A 15,593-nucleotide genomic window follows, 5' to 3' on the forward strand; every position below is an offset into this window, starting at 1 on the left:
CATTTTTCTGTACCATCTAACTTTTCTTTAGAATTGTCTATTCTTTTAAGTTGGAAAAAGGCCACTATAAAGTCAAAAGAATCCTATTAGAGTGTAAACACAAGGGTTTTTTTTTCTACTTTTAACCCTACTTTTTATCTGTAACACTCAAAACACTGCTATGTCCTTAACGGCTTTCACTCATGAGCACAACTCTCTCGTTCTCCCTTCCCATCTCCATCTCCTCTTCTTCCCAAAACACACACATGCACATTCCATATGGCTAGGCAAAGTCTTGGAAACAATAGATGCCCAGCATAGTTTTTACTTGGATCTGTGGGTTTGATTATAGGTTTGCTTCTGGTTTTTATTTTTAATTGTATGTGTTGCTACCACTGAATTTTCATTCAGCAGGAGCGAAAGAAATTGGCCGAATGGCTTTGGGAAATAGTCCAACTGCTTCTCTTAAAGCTGAATGCTCATTTGTCTTATGGTGACCACGAGATCCTACACTAGGTGGGTTCCCAGGAATCTAGGCCCACCCAAGGGCATGTCCACGACAGTGCTCTTATGTAATAAAGGCTGATGACCTCCCAAGCGCCCCTTGATAACAAGTCAGACATGTTTGGGGTATTCATAGCACAATGAAAAGGGAAAGAGACCACCTATCAAAACAGAACTCAAGTTTAGTGAATGAAAAACAGACATAACAGAGTGATAACTGACACAATAGAGCGATAAACAGACATAACAGAGTGAATCCAGAGAGCCACTTGTGCAAGTACAAAGGCAGTCAGTGATCCCAAGATCCACATGGTCAATGTCTCAATACTCCTGACATTGTCACTCTGCCTGCAGCTGTGTGATTGTGCTTACTTTGGGTCCCCTGTAATCTGTGTATGCTACACTCCTGTGAGATGTGCCCATCCCAGTAATGCAGGCCCGGGGTTATGCACTAATTGGCCTTGGCCTAGGGTCCTCATAAGGCTAATCTCACCACAGCAAAGCATGTGAGCACATAAGCTTGTGTCTCTTCTAAAACACCCAACTCAGGGCGCAGACTAGTGTGCGCACACATACACACACATGCACAGACAGACACACACACTGTTGGCAGTATGTAGAAGCCCCAGAGTCAGGCAAAATGGGAGCAGTTGTTCACATATTTCAATATAAATCCAGGTGAGCTGAGGTAACCTGACAACAGATCCAGGCATGAACGCTTAATCGACTGTCCCCTAGACAGACGGCCAGAGTCACAAAAAGTACAAGGTGCCAGAGAGCCCAATGTGCCAGGTTCTTGCGGCACATTTGTTGGCATATTCTTTGCACAGTGTCTTCAAACAGGCCTCTGCAACCACGCTGCACATCTTAGTTTGTCTCAGGCAGCAGCCATGTTTGTCTCCCTGCTATACCTAAGCACAGCTTGGCCAGCCAGTCTCTGTGTAATGAACACAAGGACAGGCAAACTACGGAGCCTACTGAGTCAGCACCCCAGCAGCTGGTCTCTGAGAGGAAAGAACACATGACTGAGAGGACCATAGAAAATACTCAGAACTGTGCAAGGAGCTGGAGAGGTGGTCCAGCAGTTGGGGCGCTCAGTGCTCTTGCAACTCAGGTTCAGATCTCAGCACCCACGTGGTGGCTCAGCTCATCGTTACCAGCAGGTCCAGCGGCAGGAGATGTGCTGTCCTCTTCCGGCCTCCGCAGACACCGCATGCATGAGGTGCACATACATACATGCACGCAAACACTCATACACATAAGACACAAATAAGTATTTCTTCCTGTAAAATACATATAAAGGTTCTTCTGGAAAGTTATTTAAACCAGTAGCCCTGGCTTAAATACAAAACTTTCACAATTTCCCAAATACCAACCAGTAAGGGCATGAGTTGGGTCTTCATGGGGATGACATTTCCACTCTTATTCACTGGAAGTGACACAGGACTCATTCAAGAAGATGGAAAATGAGCCTGTGGTGGTGCACGTCTGTAATCCCAACACTTGGGGAGGCAGAGGCAGGTGGATCTCTGTGAGTTCACGGCCAGCCTGGTCTACAAAGGGAGTCCAGGACAGCCAAGACTACAAAGGGAAACCCTGTCTCAAAAAAGGGGGGTAGGAGGAAGGAGGAGGAGGTAGAAAATGGTGCAGACCAGCCCCCCAGGCCAATGCAAGGCTAGTTGGTTATAACGCAAACAATGTTGTGTATTGTTCAAAGTCCTGAGCACTAGCCAGGAGGGGCCTCAAAATCTGGAGATTCAGCATGCCCACAGAGAATAGAAAGATCTGGAAAAAGAACAGATAACTTAGAATAACGCTGCAAAGGAGAAAACCCCAGAGAGTCACACGTCTCTTCAACAGACTATTTTCTCCCTCTGGGCTATAGGTTTACCGATTTCAGGCACCATGAATTTACTCTTGATTAGAAAACAATCAGCCAAGTGGAGTGAAGTGGAACACAGGAGTTGGGTGGGAGGTCCGTGCAATGGCTTTGGAACACAGAACCCTGGCAGCTCTTTCTAATGTTCCCCGAGCCTTGATGAGCCTTCTTTTTTGATTTCTTTTCCAGGATAATCTGGCCAAACAAACAAAATGGTTAAGTGTATCAAAGAGCAGGTAGCGAGCAGGGTCTCTGAGCCCGACCCCCATTTCTTTCCAATGACTCCAGAAGGCAGCAAGCATCTGAAAGCGCAGCCCCCAAAACAGCCAGTTCTTTGTCACATCTACTGTCCTTTGTCTACTCTATGACCTTAAGATCTCTGCTGCCTCAGTGCCCATTCACTATAAACTCAAGCAATGTCAGGGTCAATTTCCCTTAATTCATCTGTGCATAAATCATAGCCACTCTGTGATAAAATATGTAAAATCACAGTTGTGTGGAATGTGGCCTCTGAAGACAGGAAGATTTGTTTTGATGGTTCCCCAGCATTCTGTGATGGAGAAGGTCCCCATCAATTGCACTGTGACCATAAGTCCAAGCATCCCTACACCAAACAGGGGTTTAATGTTCTTCCTGTCCACAGATGAGCAATGATAGTGTTCAGACCGACACACTGGAAAAATGGACCTTTCCTTTCCCTGATGGCAATGGTAGACCCATTGGTATAAGGTGAAAATGCCACTCTCGCTTTGCTTGATGGTGTTGGCTATCCGGAATGAATGGCTCTTCTCCAGGGTTTCTCTGTAAACACTGCCTGAGAACCAGTGTTCTCAGATCACCCAGATCACCCAGACTGTGCATCAAAGGTAGGTTCCTGGATGCCATTTCTACATGGTGGCCTCTGTGGTCTACACTGCAGGCTCAGTTCTGCAATTGAAGGAAGCCCCACCAGAGACTGTGCCACACTGTAAGGTCAGGGTGTGCTGGTCCAGCACGCCCTCTGGAGACTGCTCTTTCAGCCTTGTCCACGGCTGGTATCTCTAACTGGGCCTGGCCTCCTCTGGACTGGGTTGGAATCATTCTGCACACATACGTGTGGCTGAAATGGAAAGTGAAGGCCTCTCCATCCCACTACCCCCATTTCTACGTGTTTTATCTGGGCTGAGATTGCCTAGGAGCTCTAGGAGACTCTGCTTCTGGCTCCAAACACAACCTTTGCTCCACTCTGCATGGATGCCCACTTCCCCAACACAACCGCTGCTGGGGAATGTTGCTGATAAGCCATTTATCACACTGGGAGGGCCTAAAGTTATTGCAAAAAGTTGTATGATGTGTCCTTTTCCTCTGATGTATTACACTAAAGAATTGCTCTTTTTTATAATAGTGGTATAAGTTTTATTTTTATTTTAAGTGTGCCTACACTGAGTGCCTACATCCATGTCTGTGCACCGCACGTATGTCTAGTGACCATGAAGGCCATAGGGGAGCATCAGGTCCCCTGTAACCAGAGTTTCAGGAAGTTTTAATTCTCTTGGTGTGGGTGCCAGGAACTGAACCCAGGTCCTCAGCAAGTGCTCTTACCAATCAATGTGTCTCTCCAGTCTCAGACAGTTTATTTTTGAAGCGTCAGAAGAGTGTCCTGAGAGACACATGCACAGAGAATTTGTGAGAAAAGTGGCCCAATCAAGCTAATTTGTACATCTGTGGATGCACTGTTCTTCTCCCTTAAGAAACCATCACTCCCAGGCTGGCCCTGGGGACATAGGGATGACCCATGCCCAAGGCCGTGAAGTACATACGCCATGCACAGCATGGCAGTACCGTGACAGTCTCTCCCTACCTTAAACTGACCTCTGAGAGCAAAGCCTTTCATCTGTGACCTCAAAAGTCTGGCCTCCACTTGCTTCCGGCAATGGGAGAGAGGGTGGGGAAGGAAAGCAAGGAGTGTCTCATGAACTTCAGTCCATCTCAAAATACCAGCCTCACAAAGCAACCAGGATGCTCTGTGGCACCTCATCCCTAAACAGCAGAGGGAAATGCACCTCTGACTCCCAGCTCACTTGACTAGAGAACCAGGACAAAGACACTAGAAAAGCAGTACGGTGGGGGGGAGGGGAGAAGAATAGCCGCTCGGCAGAAAGGCTGCAGAGGATGGACAGAAAGAGTAGGCTATCTCCCCAGGGACTGAGCAAACTGTGTACCCCAATTTTCATAACTGACTTCTTGGTCCCCAAAACTATCCTCATTGATTGTGCAACCACACAGGGCAGAGCTCACTCCTAAAGAGAATCCTAGGATAAACACACCTGATGAAAACATTTTAAGGACTCCTCCACTTCTGGACGCTCAGAACTTCCCGTGCCACTGCCTGCACCACAGCCGCCTCCTCTCCTCCCCAGCTCCCCCAGGCCACCTTCTGGCTCAGCTTCTGCACCTTCCCCAAGGATAGAGGCTCCCCAGCCAAAGCTGCCCAGAGCTCCTCCTTCCCGGTCAGACTCTGGACATCAGTGCCTCTGTCCCCAGCTCTTCTCCCAGGTGTACCTGGGTGGCCATGTTAAGGTGGTCTGTCTCACACAGTAGAGCACAGCCCTGGAACAGTACACACTGTGTCTGTCTCCTGTTCGCAGCTCCTAGCCAAGACCTGACGTGACTGGCATCTGAGGACCATTTCCATACCCACAAAACACCCTTCTCCAGATCAACTATTTGTTATTGCTTGGGGCTCCCTAAGCCCTAGGCAGTGTGCTCTGGCTGCCTTGAAGCATAAGTCTCTGGCTGCCTTTAATGAGCAGGAGCTCAACAGCTGGTTATTGGGAGAGAAGGGACAACAGTCTGGCCAATCCTATCCCTACTTGCCAGTTGGTTGTAAAGTCAGATGTGGAGCTTGGCAGTGGACTAGAAACCAGTGAGAACCTGTGGGTCCTGCACCACCACCACCCCCCCCCCAGAGAAATGGTGCTGGTGTCACTCAGAACTGAAACCAAATGGCAGATACAGAGGGACTAAGAAAGCTATGGTAGCACAGGGGCTGGCTGGGCCATCTTCCTCAGTACCGCATCACCTCTCCACCCACAAAACCAGCCTTGGGTAAGTAATCTCTTACAGAAATGCCTTCAATATCATTATCTAACATGGGGAAGGAAGGCCATGTGTTAGTACGTAACTTCCCATCTAACATACAGCACAAAGACACCTCACAATAAGAGAGGTGGATGGAGCTAGAGGGATGGCTCAGTGATCAAGAGCACCACCGCCTGTACTGCCAGTTCCAAGAGCTCTGGCGCCCACTTCTGGCCTCCCAGGCTCCTGCAGGCACGCAGTGTACATAAACTCATATGGCACATACACATACATGTTTTTCTAAAATGTAAACTCAGCCTTCCTGAAAGTATATGAGTTTAGAAACTGTGTTCTGCTTGAAATGTCATACTGAGTATAATTTTATAAATATATATTTCGTATTTAAGTATATTTTATAAATTTGATTTTTATAAAATACCTAATTACTAATTTTCCTCTTTCTCCTCAAACAAAATAACAGTTGGGCTAACGATTTATTAGGTCTTGTCCATTGGGGACTCTTACACAGCCAGTTCTCTATTTGCAGCCACTTCCTGGCTTGGAAGGTAGTTTTGCCAGCACGTATCAAGGTAACTGACCTCCCAGAAATGCAGGCCAGTCCTGTCCCATGTGGGAGGGCTTCAAAAAGCAGGGAGAGGTGGAAAACTCAGCTCGGAAGGTCCACAGAGACAAGAAGTTCTACCATAGCTGCCCAGCAAGACCTCGTTTCCCTCTGCCAAGGACAGACCAAAAAGAAAGCCAAGGACAGGCTTTTGGGCCTGTCAACCCTTAAACTGTCCCAGGGAGGTAATTATTTCTATCAGTGGTTGTGTGGTTCAGGGGGATTTAAGGCATTGGGTTCATTAAAGAGAGTTAGGATCGCAGCTCATTTATATCTCCTTGAAACCTGTTTAATCAAAATGACTCTCTGCTACAGTCCATCACAAACCAACCTCATGTGGTAACAGATTAATGACCAATCCGCTAAGCCATACCTCCTCTTGTCACCAGCTCCACTGACAGAGTCAAACCCGTGGCCTAGCAGGAAGCCCCACTTGCCCTTGGAGCTCACTCTATGTCCAGACAGTCGCTGCCACCCACCTCTGCCACAGAGACCACCACATCCACAGAGTGTGGTCCACGCACTCATTAGAGTTCCAAACCCCGGTCACTCAGGAGTGAGATAAATGCCAGTGACAGCAGCACTTCTGACTCCTCGGGCTTACTAAAGGTAATTATTCTGGAGTTAAATGTCAGGGCTGATTTCATGTGTGCGAAAGAAAGGAAATGTCATGTTTAGTGTAAGCAACAATATTATTTAATCAAATCAGAAGCTCGTTATTAGGAGATAAAGCTTGGCACGACCCTGACGATCAGCTGTGTCTACCTGACTTTCCACTGCTCGGGTTCCTGGCTAACTGCCTTCAGACACAGGCGGGGCAGGCTTTGTAGCACGGTATGGATGGAGCTAGGGGCGGGGTGCGCACCCGAGAGCCTAACAGCTGTTGGTTGCTGCCCCCCCCCCCCCGGGGCGCCTCCACATCGGGTAGTTCTGCAGCCCTGGGTAAAGAACTCAGCTCTCTCCATGAACGGGGAGGGTGGTAGTACTTTTTTCATTGGATTGTTGCAGGCAGTATAACACAGAGGAAGTACCTTGAACAATGCCTGACACTGATTGCTCCACAAATGTTTGCTATCATCATTGTTTCTGCAATGCTGAATCTTTTCCTTACAGCCAGTGGGTATTATCTTTATGAGAGGAAAAAAAAGAAAAAAGAAAAAACTTCTTTTTTAAAAGAACATAGACTTTGAAAGAATCGTGCAACTGCCTAAGTTAGTGTCGTCCTGGGGTGGTAGGACAGAAGGGATTCCATGAAACCTGCTCTTTTACAGGTCACAGCCTCATATTTATGAAGTAGTCAGATATCGACAAGAATGAGTGAAATGTAGGAGTGAATAGAGGGAACTTAGTCAAAGCTGACTCAGATTTGGACATTTTGCTGCCTCAAGCTCAGGGCGTGGGGAAGTCGGACAGGGGCTGGCTGGAGATGGGCCCGTGCTGTGCAGATTCCCGCAAGGGCTTGCTTTCTGTGTGTCTTCCTCTTGACACTGTTGTTCTTAGACTCACCCATTCCCTACCCATCAAACCCATTATCTTTGGTTTCAATCCCTCAGGACTAATTTGTACTTCCCAAATACCCCTGGCTTGGTCATCTTGTCCGTAAGAGTGGTCAGCTTACAACTACAGCCTTAGAGAAAACTGCCTCTCCTCCCAGCAAATGACAGTCGCCAAGAGCTCCACGGCTTGGGGTGGGGCTCTGTGCCCAGCTCCTCTCTCCATGCCAGGATGTGGTCTGGCTTGGCCTTGCTCAGGTCTGGGGCATGATCTCACGTGTTCAGCTGCCCTGCTCATAGTTCCCTTCTTGATGTAATTGTGCAAAGGTCCAGACCTCCCTTCAGCCAAAACATCCCAATTTCTAGTCTTCATAGAGTAATAAATAAGCTAAATAACCATGAGCACATAGGGGAACCACGGCGCATGGAGGAGCCCCTACCTGGGTGGTTTTATGTCGTTACTGGATCCCTAACTCCGGCCAAGAAGCCATGAGGTCGTCCTAATGGTTTAACTGGAGAGAGTGACTATTCCTGTGCTCAGAGCAACAAGACACTTTAGAAAGCGGCAGTTCAGGGGCTGCCAGGTCGTCTTCAGCAAAGTCATGGCACGTTCGACGGTCAGGAAAGCAAGGAACACATCCCACCATCATCTCCATTTCCAAGTTGGCCCAGAGGGTGTGAACCTCTCTGAAAAAGGATGGTGGTGCACAGCTACAATCCCAGCGCTGGGGAGGCATCTCTGCTAGCTAGATTAGAGGGTCAAGAGTTCAAAGTCAGTCTTGGCAAAGTAATGAGTTCCAAACCAGGCTGGTCTACAGTAGACTTTGTCTCAAAACCTCAAAATAAGACAAAACAAAGGGGTAAGCTAACTCTTGGTTTTAGCTTCTCAAGATCAAAAGTCACTTCTAAATGTCTATCGCCCAAGTCCAACAAAGTAATGAGCTGTGGGGGATCAACAAAGTAATGAGCTGTGGGGGATGGGTAATTTTCTCTCATGATATGCATCTTGACCATAATCTTTTAAAGTGATCAGAGGCTTCAACACAAAAAGGCCCAGCCAGGCATGATGGAGCACGCCTTTAATCCCAGGCAAACTGGGATTAATCCTGGAAGGCTGGCCTCAAACTCATAGATATCTGCCCGCCTTTAATCCCAGGAGGGTGAGGCAGGAAGATATCTGTGAGTTTGAGGCCAGCCTTGTCTACAAAGCGAGTTCCAGGATAGCCAGGGCTACATAGAGAAATACTATCTCGGAAAACAAAACAAAAAGCCCCAGAATAATACCTAAGAAGCTAAGGTTTTGGCAACCTGGGACAAGGCCAGGCTCACCGGAAGTGATCAGGCTGGCCGGCCTGCCGCCACGATAGGTAGGCTTCATCTGTGTTCCCTAGAGTGGCCCATTTCTGGAGAAAGCAGCCTCCTTCTCCTTGGCCCCTGAGGGCCCAGGCTTTTCCATTTAAAAGACTCAACCTAAGACGGTTAGGTTTGCCCCAAAAGGACACCTAATGTGAGTTCACAATGCTTCAAAGGGGTTAATGGCATTCAATTATATCTGAGCCAGTGAGGGATCACATGACTCCATGAAGCATAGAAAATGGTTGATGATTGATGACGTTTGCAAGTATTTTAATATCTTTGGGTGTTTTTAATGGTTTGCTGGACCAAATTGTCATTTTAACAAACTATACGCTGCTTAAAGCACTAGTTTGGCAACTAAACCTGTTCTAGAAGATTCCCTTCTCTGTGATTAAACCTTGGACCTTTCTTCAAAACAACCATTAAAGCAGTGTTCCTAACCATGCTAAGAATTTGCTAGTTTGTTTGTTTAAAGCATGAACCATAGCACTCACCCTCAAAAAGGAGCCCAGGTCTACAGAGGAAAAGCCTGGATGCCTCAGCTCAGTTAAGCAACCTGAGTTTCGCCATCAGTCATATTTGGGGGGGAATGGTCTATGTTTTTTTCTTTATTATTATTGTTTATTACAGTTTATTTACTTTATATCCCAGCTGTAGCCCCTCCCTCATCTCCTCCTGGTCTCATCCTCCCTCCTTCTTCTCCCCTTATACTCCTCCCACTAAGAGGGGAAGTCCTCCTCCCCTTCTATATGACTCTAGCCTATCAGGTCTCATCAGGACTGTCTGCATTGTCTTCCTCTGTGGCCTGGCTAGGCTGCACCCCCCCCTCCGGGGGAGGTGATCAAAAAGCCAGCCACTGAGTTCATGTCAGAGATATCCTCTGTTCCCCTTACTAGGAAGCCTACATGGAGACTGAGCTTCCATGGGCTACATCTGAGCAGAGGTCTAGGTTATCTCCATGCATGGTCCTTGGTTGATTCATCAGTGTCTGCAGAAACCCCTGAGCCCAGATTTTTGGCTCTGTTGTTCTCCTTGTGGAGCTCCTGTCCCCTCCAGGTCTTTCTATATCCCATTTTTCTATAAGATTCCCTGCACTCTGTCCAAAGTTTGGCTATGAGTCTCAGCATCGGCTTTGGTCTATTTTTTTTTTTTTTATGTCAGGACCATTCAAAGGAAAAATAAGAAATAAGCTGCTCATTTCCCTAAAATGCAAAGCTAAATGGGAATTAGGACTTTAATCCTCATGGCATCCTGAGATGCCGACCTTCCCACAACCCCAGAGATCCGGCAGGGAGAAGTGTTTCCATCCCACCCACTCCCTGCTCCCAGGCACCTGGCAAAGGTGGACCATCCTCTAAATGCTGATGCCGTGACCCTCTAAAACAGTTGCTCATGCTGTGGTGACCCCCCAGCCAACAATAAAATTATTTCTGTTGCTATTTCATTACTGGTAATTCTGCTACTATTATGAATTTTAATGTCAATACCTGATATGCAGGATATCTGATGTGTGAACCCCAAAACAGAGTTGCAACCCACAGGTTGAGAACCATTGCTCTAAGCCAAGCCCAACTTGCCCAAGTCTGTAAGAGTTCATCAGGTGCCTGGCTCCTCGACTCTTACTGAGATGTAATAATTTAAAGCGGAAACAGAACGATGTCTATTCCTCCCCCATGTTCCACCCCACTACACACCTGGCCAGGAACGGCAGCATCAATCTGGCCCTCATAGACAGCTACAAGAACTTAGTATGAACTGTGAGATGCAGCTAGTATCTTTTTATGTGGGATCCAGTGGGCAGGTCTGCTGCAAACGACCCTAAATAGCCAAGGTTATTCAGTGTGTGTCTGAAAACCTCTTTTCAGAATAACCCACCCGCCAAAGGAGAGAAGGGACTGAGAGAGCAGATAAGCAAGGCAGGCTTAAGTTGCTTCTCCCTCTGAGAGGGAGACCTGGACAGGTGCTATTTAGAAAGCACAGGACTTCTGACATCATTGAACTCCCCAGAGACCTGCTCCCTGACAGCCTGGATATACAAAAATGGGGTTCTAAGAAACCCACCTCTACATATAAGCCATGTCCTGTGATGAGAAGAAGGGGTTCGGTGGTATGTCTCAGGGTTACCCCTTTAAATATATATATTTCTTTTTTTAAAAAAATGTTCTAACATCTAAACTGCTGCATAGAAACAAAACAGCAATGCATTAGAACATAAAAGGCTTCACTCATTATAAGTCTTGGACATTTTTACAATATCGAAAGCATCTTGGGGACAAGGAGTCCTAGTGTCTGCTGGACCTTGACCCCTTGACCTGCGGGGTGGGGGTGAGGGTCTTTGAAGGGGCTGGGAGCAGGTCCTGCTGAGGGCTAAGGGACGCCATATGCCTGAATGACAGTGCCAGGTGTTTCTTTTCCCCATCTTCTGGGGGCGCAGAGATACGTAGCAGTCAGGACTGAGGCAGAAACAACACAGAAGTACCCCCGATGCCTGAGAGCTTTTCCCCCACACCCCACCCAGCACTCTTCTTCAGGGGCTGGGGACCGATTCCCTGAGCTGCCTGCTCCCTTCTCCCTTCCACTAAAGTCTGGGAGACTCCAAACCTCAGCACTGTGGTTCACTGCATCTCAGCAAGCTCATTGCCATGAGACCCCCCAAGTCCTCCCCTCACGCCCGCCGCATCTGGCTCCCTAATGAATGAGCTATGCTCCTCCACTGGGTTGTTTTTTTCTTTTATTTCCTGACGCACCCTAAAGATGTTCCAAATCGCTGCCGCTCCTGAGACCTCCCCTTCAGGGCTTGCGAAAGTCATCGGGAGCCCTCAGACACCACCGCGAGCTCTCAGACACTTGCCGAGCTCTGCTCCCCGAGCTGCTTAAGGTTCGCGCCCTGTTTTTGTGCGGACAGCTGCCATCAATCCTGCAAGTACACACACCTGGACCACAGGTAACACGCAAGAGCACCCGGCCTTCCAAGTTCTCTTTAAAGTTCCTCTCTTGGGCTAGACGTATGCACTGTGGCCCTCCGTGGGAGGTTCGAATTTACCACCCTACCCCCACACCTGCCTCTGAGCTTCCCCGTTGTTCCACCCCCAGGGCGGGTGGCGGCCATACTCACATCTCGGAAGCGGTTCCAGTACTTGTCACGGTCATACTGGGAGACGGTGCTCAGCCACTGGTCATTGTCTAGGAAATTGGCGTTGTTGAGGGCCGCGCCGCCGGCGAGCGCGTCCAGGTGCCGGCTGTCCACTTGGAGGAAGCACCAAGCCGCGGCGGCCGCCGCGAGCGCCACGATCGCTGGCATCTGGGGGCAGGGTACACGGCGTGAGCCGGGGACAGCACCTCGCTCCCACCGGGGGTCTGGGCGCCTCGGGACGCGCACCAGCCGCAGCACCTCGGCTCACAGCGGGGACGGGGTGGTCCCTCGCACACCTGGGACCCGGAGGCTGCACCTGGAGAGCCCTCCAGAACGGAGACAGCTACAGACGCAGAGGTTTGGTGACGGATTCGGGGCTGCTGTCAAACTACAGAGGACCCTCTCGTCCGCTCTCGGATGAAGGGCTTCAGGACCTCTCCCCAAAACCCGGATGCTCAATATGCCAGCCGCACTCCCACAGACCACAGCTGTGGGTCAGGGATGGGGATAACGGCGCTCTGAGCATCATCCCAGCCTCTGGCCGGTGGGGGCTTGTGGGTGCCCTCAAGACGGGCCTCCCATTCCTCGCTAAGGCAAAGGTCTCCCTGCTCCCGGCCCGCGGCTTCTGCGCAACAGGAGCGCGCAGAGATGCCCCCAGGCCCTGACCCTACCGGCCCCGGGAATGGCCTCGGGAAGGTCCCAACTATGCTAAATACGCCAAGTTGGGGCTCGGGGTCCTGTGGACACGTACCTTGGGGGCCCGCCCGAGTCCCGGAGCCCGAGTTGCTGGGGTTCCTGTGCCGCGGTGGCTGGGAAGGCTGCTGCCCGGCTCGTTCCCCCCGCGCACCTGCCGCCGCCGCGCGTCCGGCCGCTTTGTGAGCCCGCAGCGCTCTGGCTCGGCTCGGGCGCGGCGTCCGCGGGCGGAGAAGCCCGAGCTCATAGCCGAGGCCTCTGGCGCCCCCTGGCGGCGACGCGGCGCGGCGCGGCGCGGTCCCAGCCGGGAGCGTGATTCATTCGCGACTCTGCAGGAATGACACATATTTCAGGCAGAGGGGAATGAGGTTATAAGGCCAGGATGTCGCTGGCGTTAAGGGGCTCTCAAGGGGACACCCGTCTCACAGTCACTTTGTTGGAGAGAGGGGAGAGCCTCCCAACTTTCTGAATCAGCACTGCTCAGCAGGGTCTCTACGAGTCTGCACTTTACCCAAGTCCCCGGTCTTTCTTGGCACAGAAAATATTTTAGTGGATCTCTCCATCCCTCATCCAAGCCATGCACCCAGCATCTCTAAGTCTGGTCCCCACCCACAGCCAGCCCTGGGAGCCCTGTGGAACCATCCTCCAGCTTCAGGCTGGAGTTCAGAAGGAGAAGGCTGACCTTGGCCCCTGCCCTCACTCCTCTTCCCATACTCAGCCATGTTTGGTTCAAAAGGGCTGGGAGGGACTTAACATGAGCCCCTACCTACACGCGCGTGCACACACACGAGAATATACAGCACACACATGCACACTCATATGGGCGTTCACTCACATATACACACGCACACATGCAGAACAAACTCAGAAACCTTCGTGATGCTTTTCCTGAGAAGAGGAAACACCCAGCTGCAGCCCTCCACCTCTGCACACCTGGCCCTTGCCCTCTGGCCTCACTGCCTCTCTCCTCTCCGATCCTGCGCTTACTTCCTACACAGCTAGCCTTGGAGTCAGACCCCAGCAGCAATGCGCTACTCAGGCAGAGGGACTCACTTGGGCCAAACTTGAGCCAAGTGGAACCTGTGAATGCATTCTGCAGCTACCTCATCCCCGCTTGTTCCGAGATCCGTGGGGCCTGTGACGCAGGCCAGGACCTCATATGCTGTCCTGAGAACGCAGTGTTTCTTCAGCTGCAGGCTCACTGCCCTTGAGGTCACTCATTCCAGGTGTGTCCTCCCTGTGGGCTGGAACTCCATGGCTGTCTTGCTCTTGGCCGATCCTCCGTGCCCAGGGCACGCAGGTCGTGATGCGCAGCAAACACTCAGTCAGTAGCTGAGGAAGCCTGAGCCACATTTTCCCGTGTGCCACCGCAATGCTGTGGCCAGTGGTGACAGTGCTGTAGTAATTTGGCTATGGATGGCATAGTTTAAGGTGGGCTGAGGTGTTTTTTGTTTGTTTGTTTGTTTGTTTGTTTAAGCATGGGCTGAATTGCAGCATTTGTGTGCTCTGGGAAGCTTAGTAAGAGAGAAATGGAGTCATGTTGGGGAAACAGCTCACCCGGGGAGTATCTTTTCCTAGGAATTAACCTGCTGAGTGTCTAATGTCATATTCTGAGGGAAGGAGAGGATGATCATGCATTTTGACGGACTGTGCAAGCATCGCCTCATCATTTCTCTGCCCCACTTCTCAGCAGCCCCATTCTGAAGAGTCACACCCAGCTGTCATTTTGGCCTCCTCACATTCCGTTCTCTCATCAAGAAATGTTTGTTTATCTACCTTTGAGCCAACTAACTGAAGCGATTTGTCACATCTGCTCAGCCCTGGGTACTCTCTGTGGGCTCTCTGTGGCCTGCCCTGGCTTTCTGCTCACCACGGGTCTCGTCTCTAACCATGCTCTTCCGGCACATTGTCACCACAGCCCCCTTTCTCTAGACATCCGCATCCCTCATGAACCCGTGCTGAGAGTCTGCCCGTCAACCCCAGCCCACAGTGGTTCGGAAGTGTGCCACTACATGCCCGGCTTCATGCCCGACCTCTCGGGGTCCACAGGGCACGCTGTTTCACACCTGTACCCCCCAGACCTCCCTTAGAACTTGATGTTCATTGAACACTCAATAAATCTGGTGATTGGATGGACGAAACAAGCAAATTCCGTAACCCTGCTGCGTCTCAAAGTTTTGAAGCACCGTCTCCAACGTTTGGTTCTGCAGAGCAAATCCTTGGTTTTTCTGGGAGGGCCTGTCCCTGGTTTAATTAGAGGGCATCTGTTCTTGGCCAGGTGCCAGCCTCACAACTGGAATTGTCCCTGGAACCACTGTGTATAGGAAGGGCAGCCAGTACCAGTACGGCACAGGCTGGAGGGGGGTGTCAGAAGGCCTGGGCCAAGAATGGACTTAACCTTGGAGTGGGGTGAGGAGGCTGGCCGCTGGACACCTGCCATCCGCTCAGCCAGCACTCCTAGGGAGGAATGTCAGATTTATTTGGCTGTGAGAAGCACCCGGGACCAAATCAATACTGTGCCTTGGGGCTGTATTTCTGCTCTTCATTGGCTCACACACAAGTATAATAACTCCTTGTTTTAACATAGTTCTCATTTCCAAGGAGCCCACATGTTTTATTTTCAGTTTAATGGATCCTCAAACATGTGCTCCTGGCTAGACTGAGGAAGACAGTACTGCCGCCACTTACTGCCACCGAGAGGGGGCTCCGGGAAGAAGTGTGAAGGTCACAGAGCTCTAGCCCCACCCCACCTGCCAGGGACCCTCTGCTGGCTGGGCCTGGAACCACCTGCGGGGGATCCACCTGATGACAGGGGTGCATTTTTGTGGCTACCCGCCTGGGTTTATTTTAAGCTACAAAGTCGTATGCCTCTCG

At 50.2% G+C, this 15,593-nt stretch overlaps 1 protein-coding gene across 1 annotated transcript in view; it reads right to left on the reverse strand.

Moving 5' to 3' along the window:
* The window catches only part of Spock1 (SPARC (osteonectin), cwcv and kazal like domains proteoglycan 1), a 450,924-nt gene extending 438,022 nt beyond the window's left edge, over window positions 1–12,902 (reverse strand). The window contains exons 1-2 of the mRNA XM_055629382.1: window positions 12,778–12,902; window positions 12,009–12,194 (exon numbers count right to left, since the gene is read on the reverse strand). Coding sequence (XP_055485357.1) covers window positions 12,009–12,194 — 186 coding nt within the window. The 5' untranslated portion in view covers window positions 12,778–12,902. The remainder of the gene's footprint in view (window positions 1–12,008; window positions 12,195–12,777) is intronic.
* Between the last annotated feature and the right edge of the window lie 2,691 nt (window positions 12,903–15,593).

The sequence above is a fragment of the Psammomys obesus genome, unplaced genomic scaffold (assembly GCF_907164565.1).
Source record: "Psammomys obesus unplaced genomic scaffold, mPsaObe1.curated_primary_1811, whole genome shotgun sequence".
Taxonomy (NCBI): domain Eukaryota; kingdom Metazoa; phylum Chordata; class Mammalia; order Rodentia; family Muridae; genus Psammomys; species Psammomys obesus.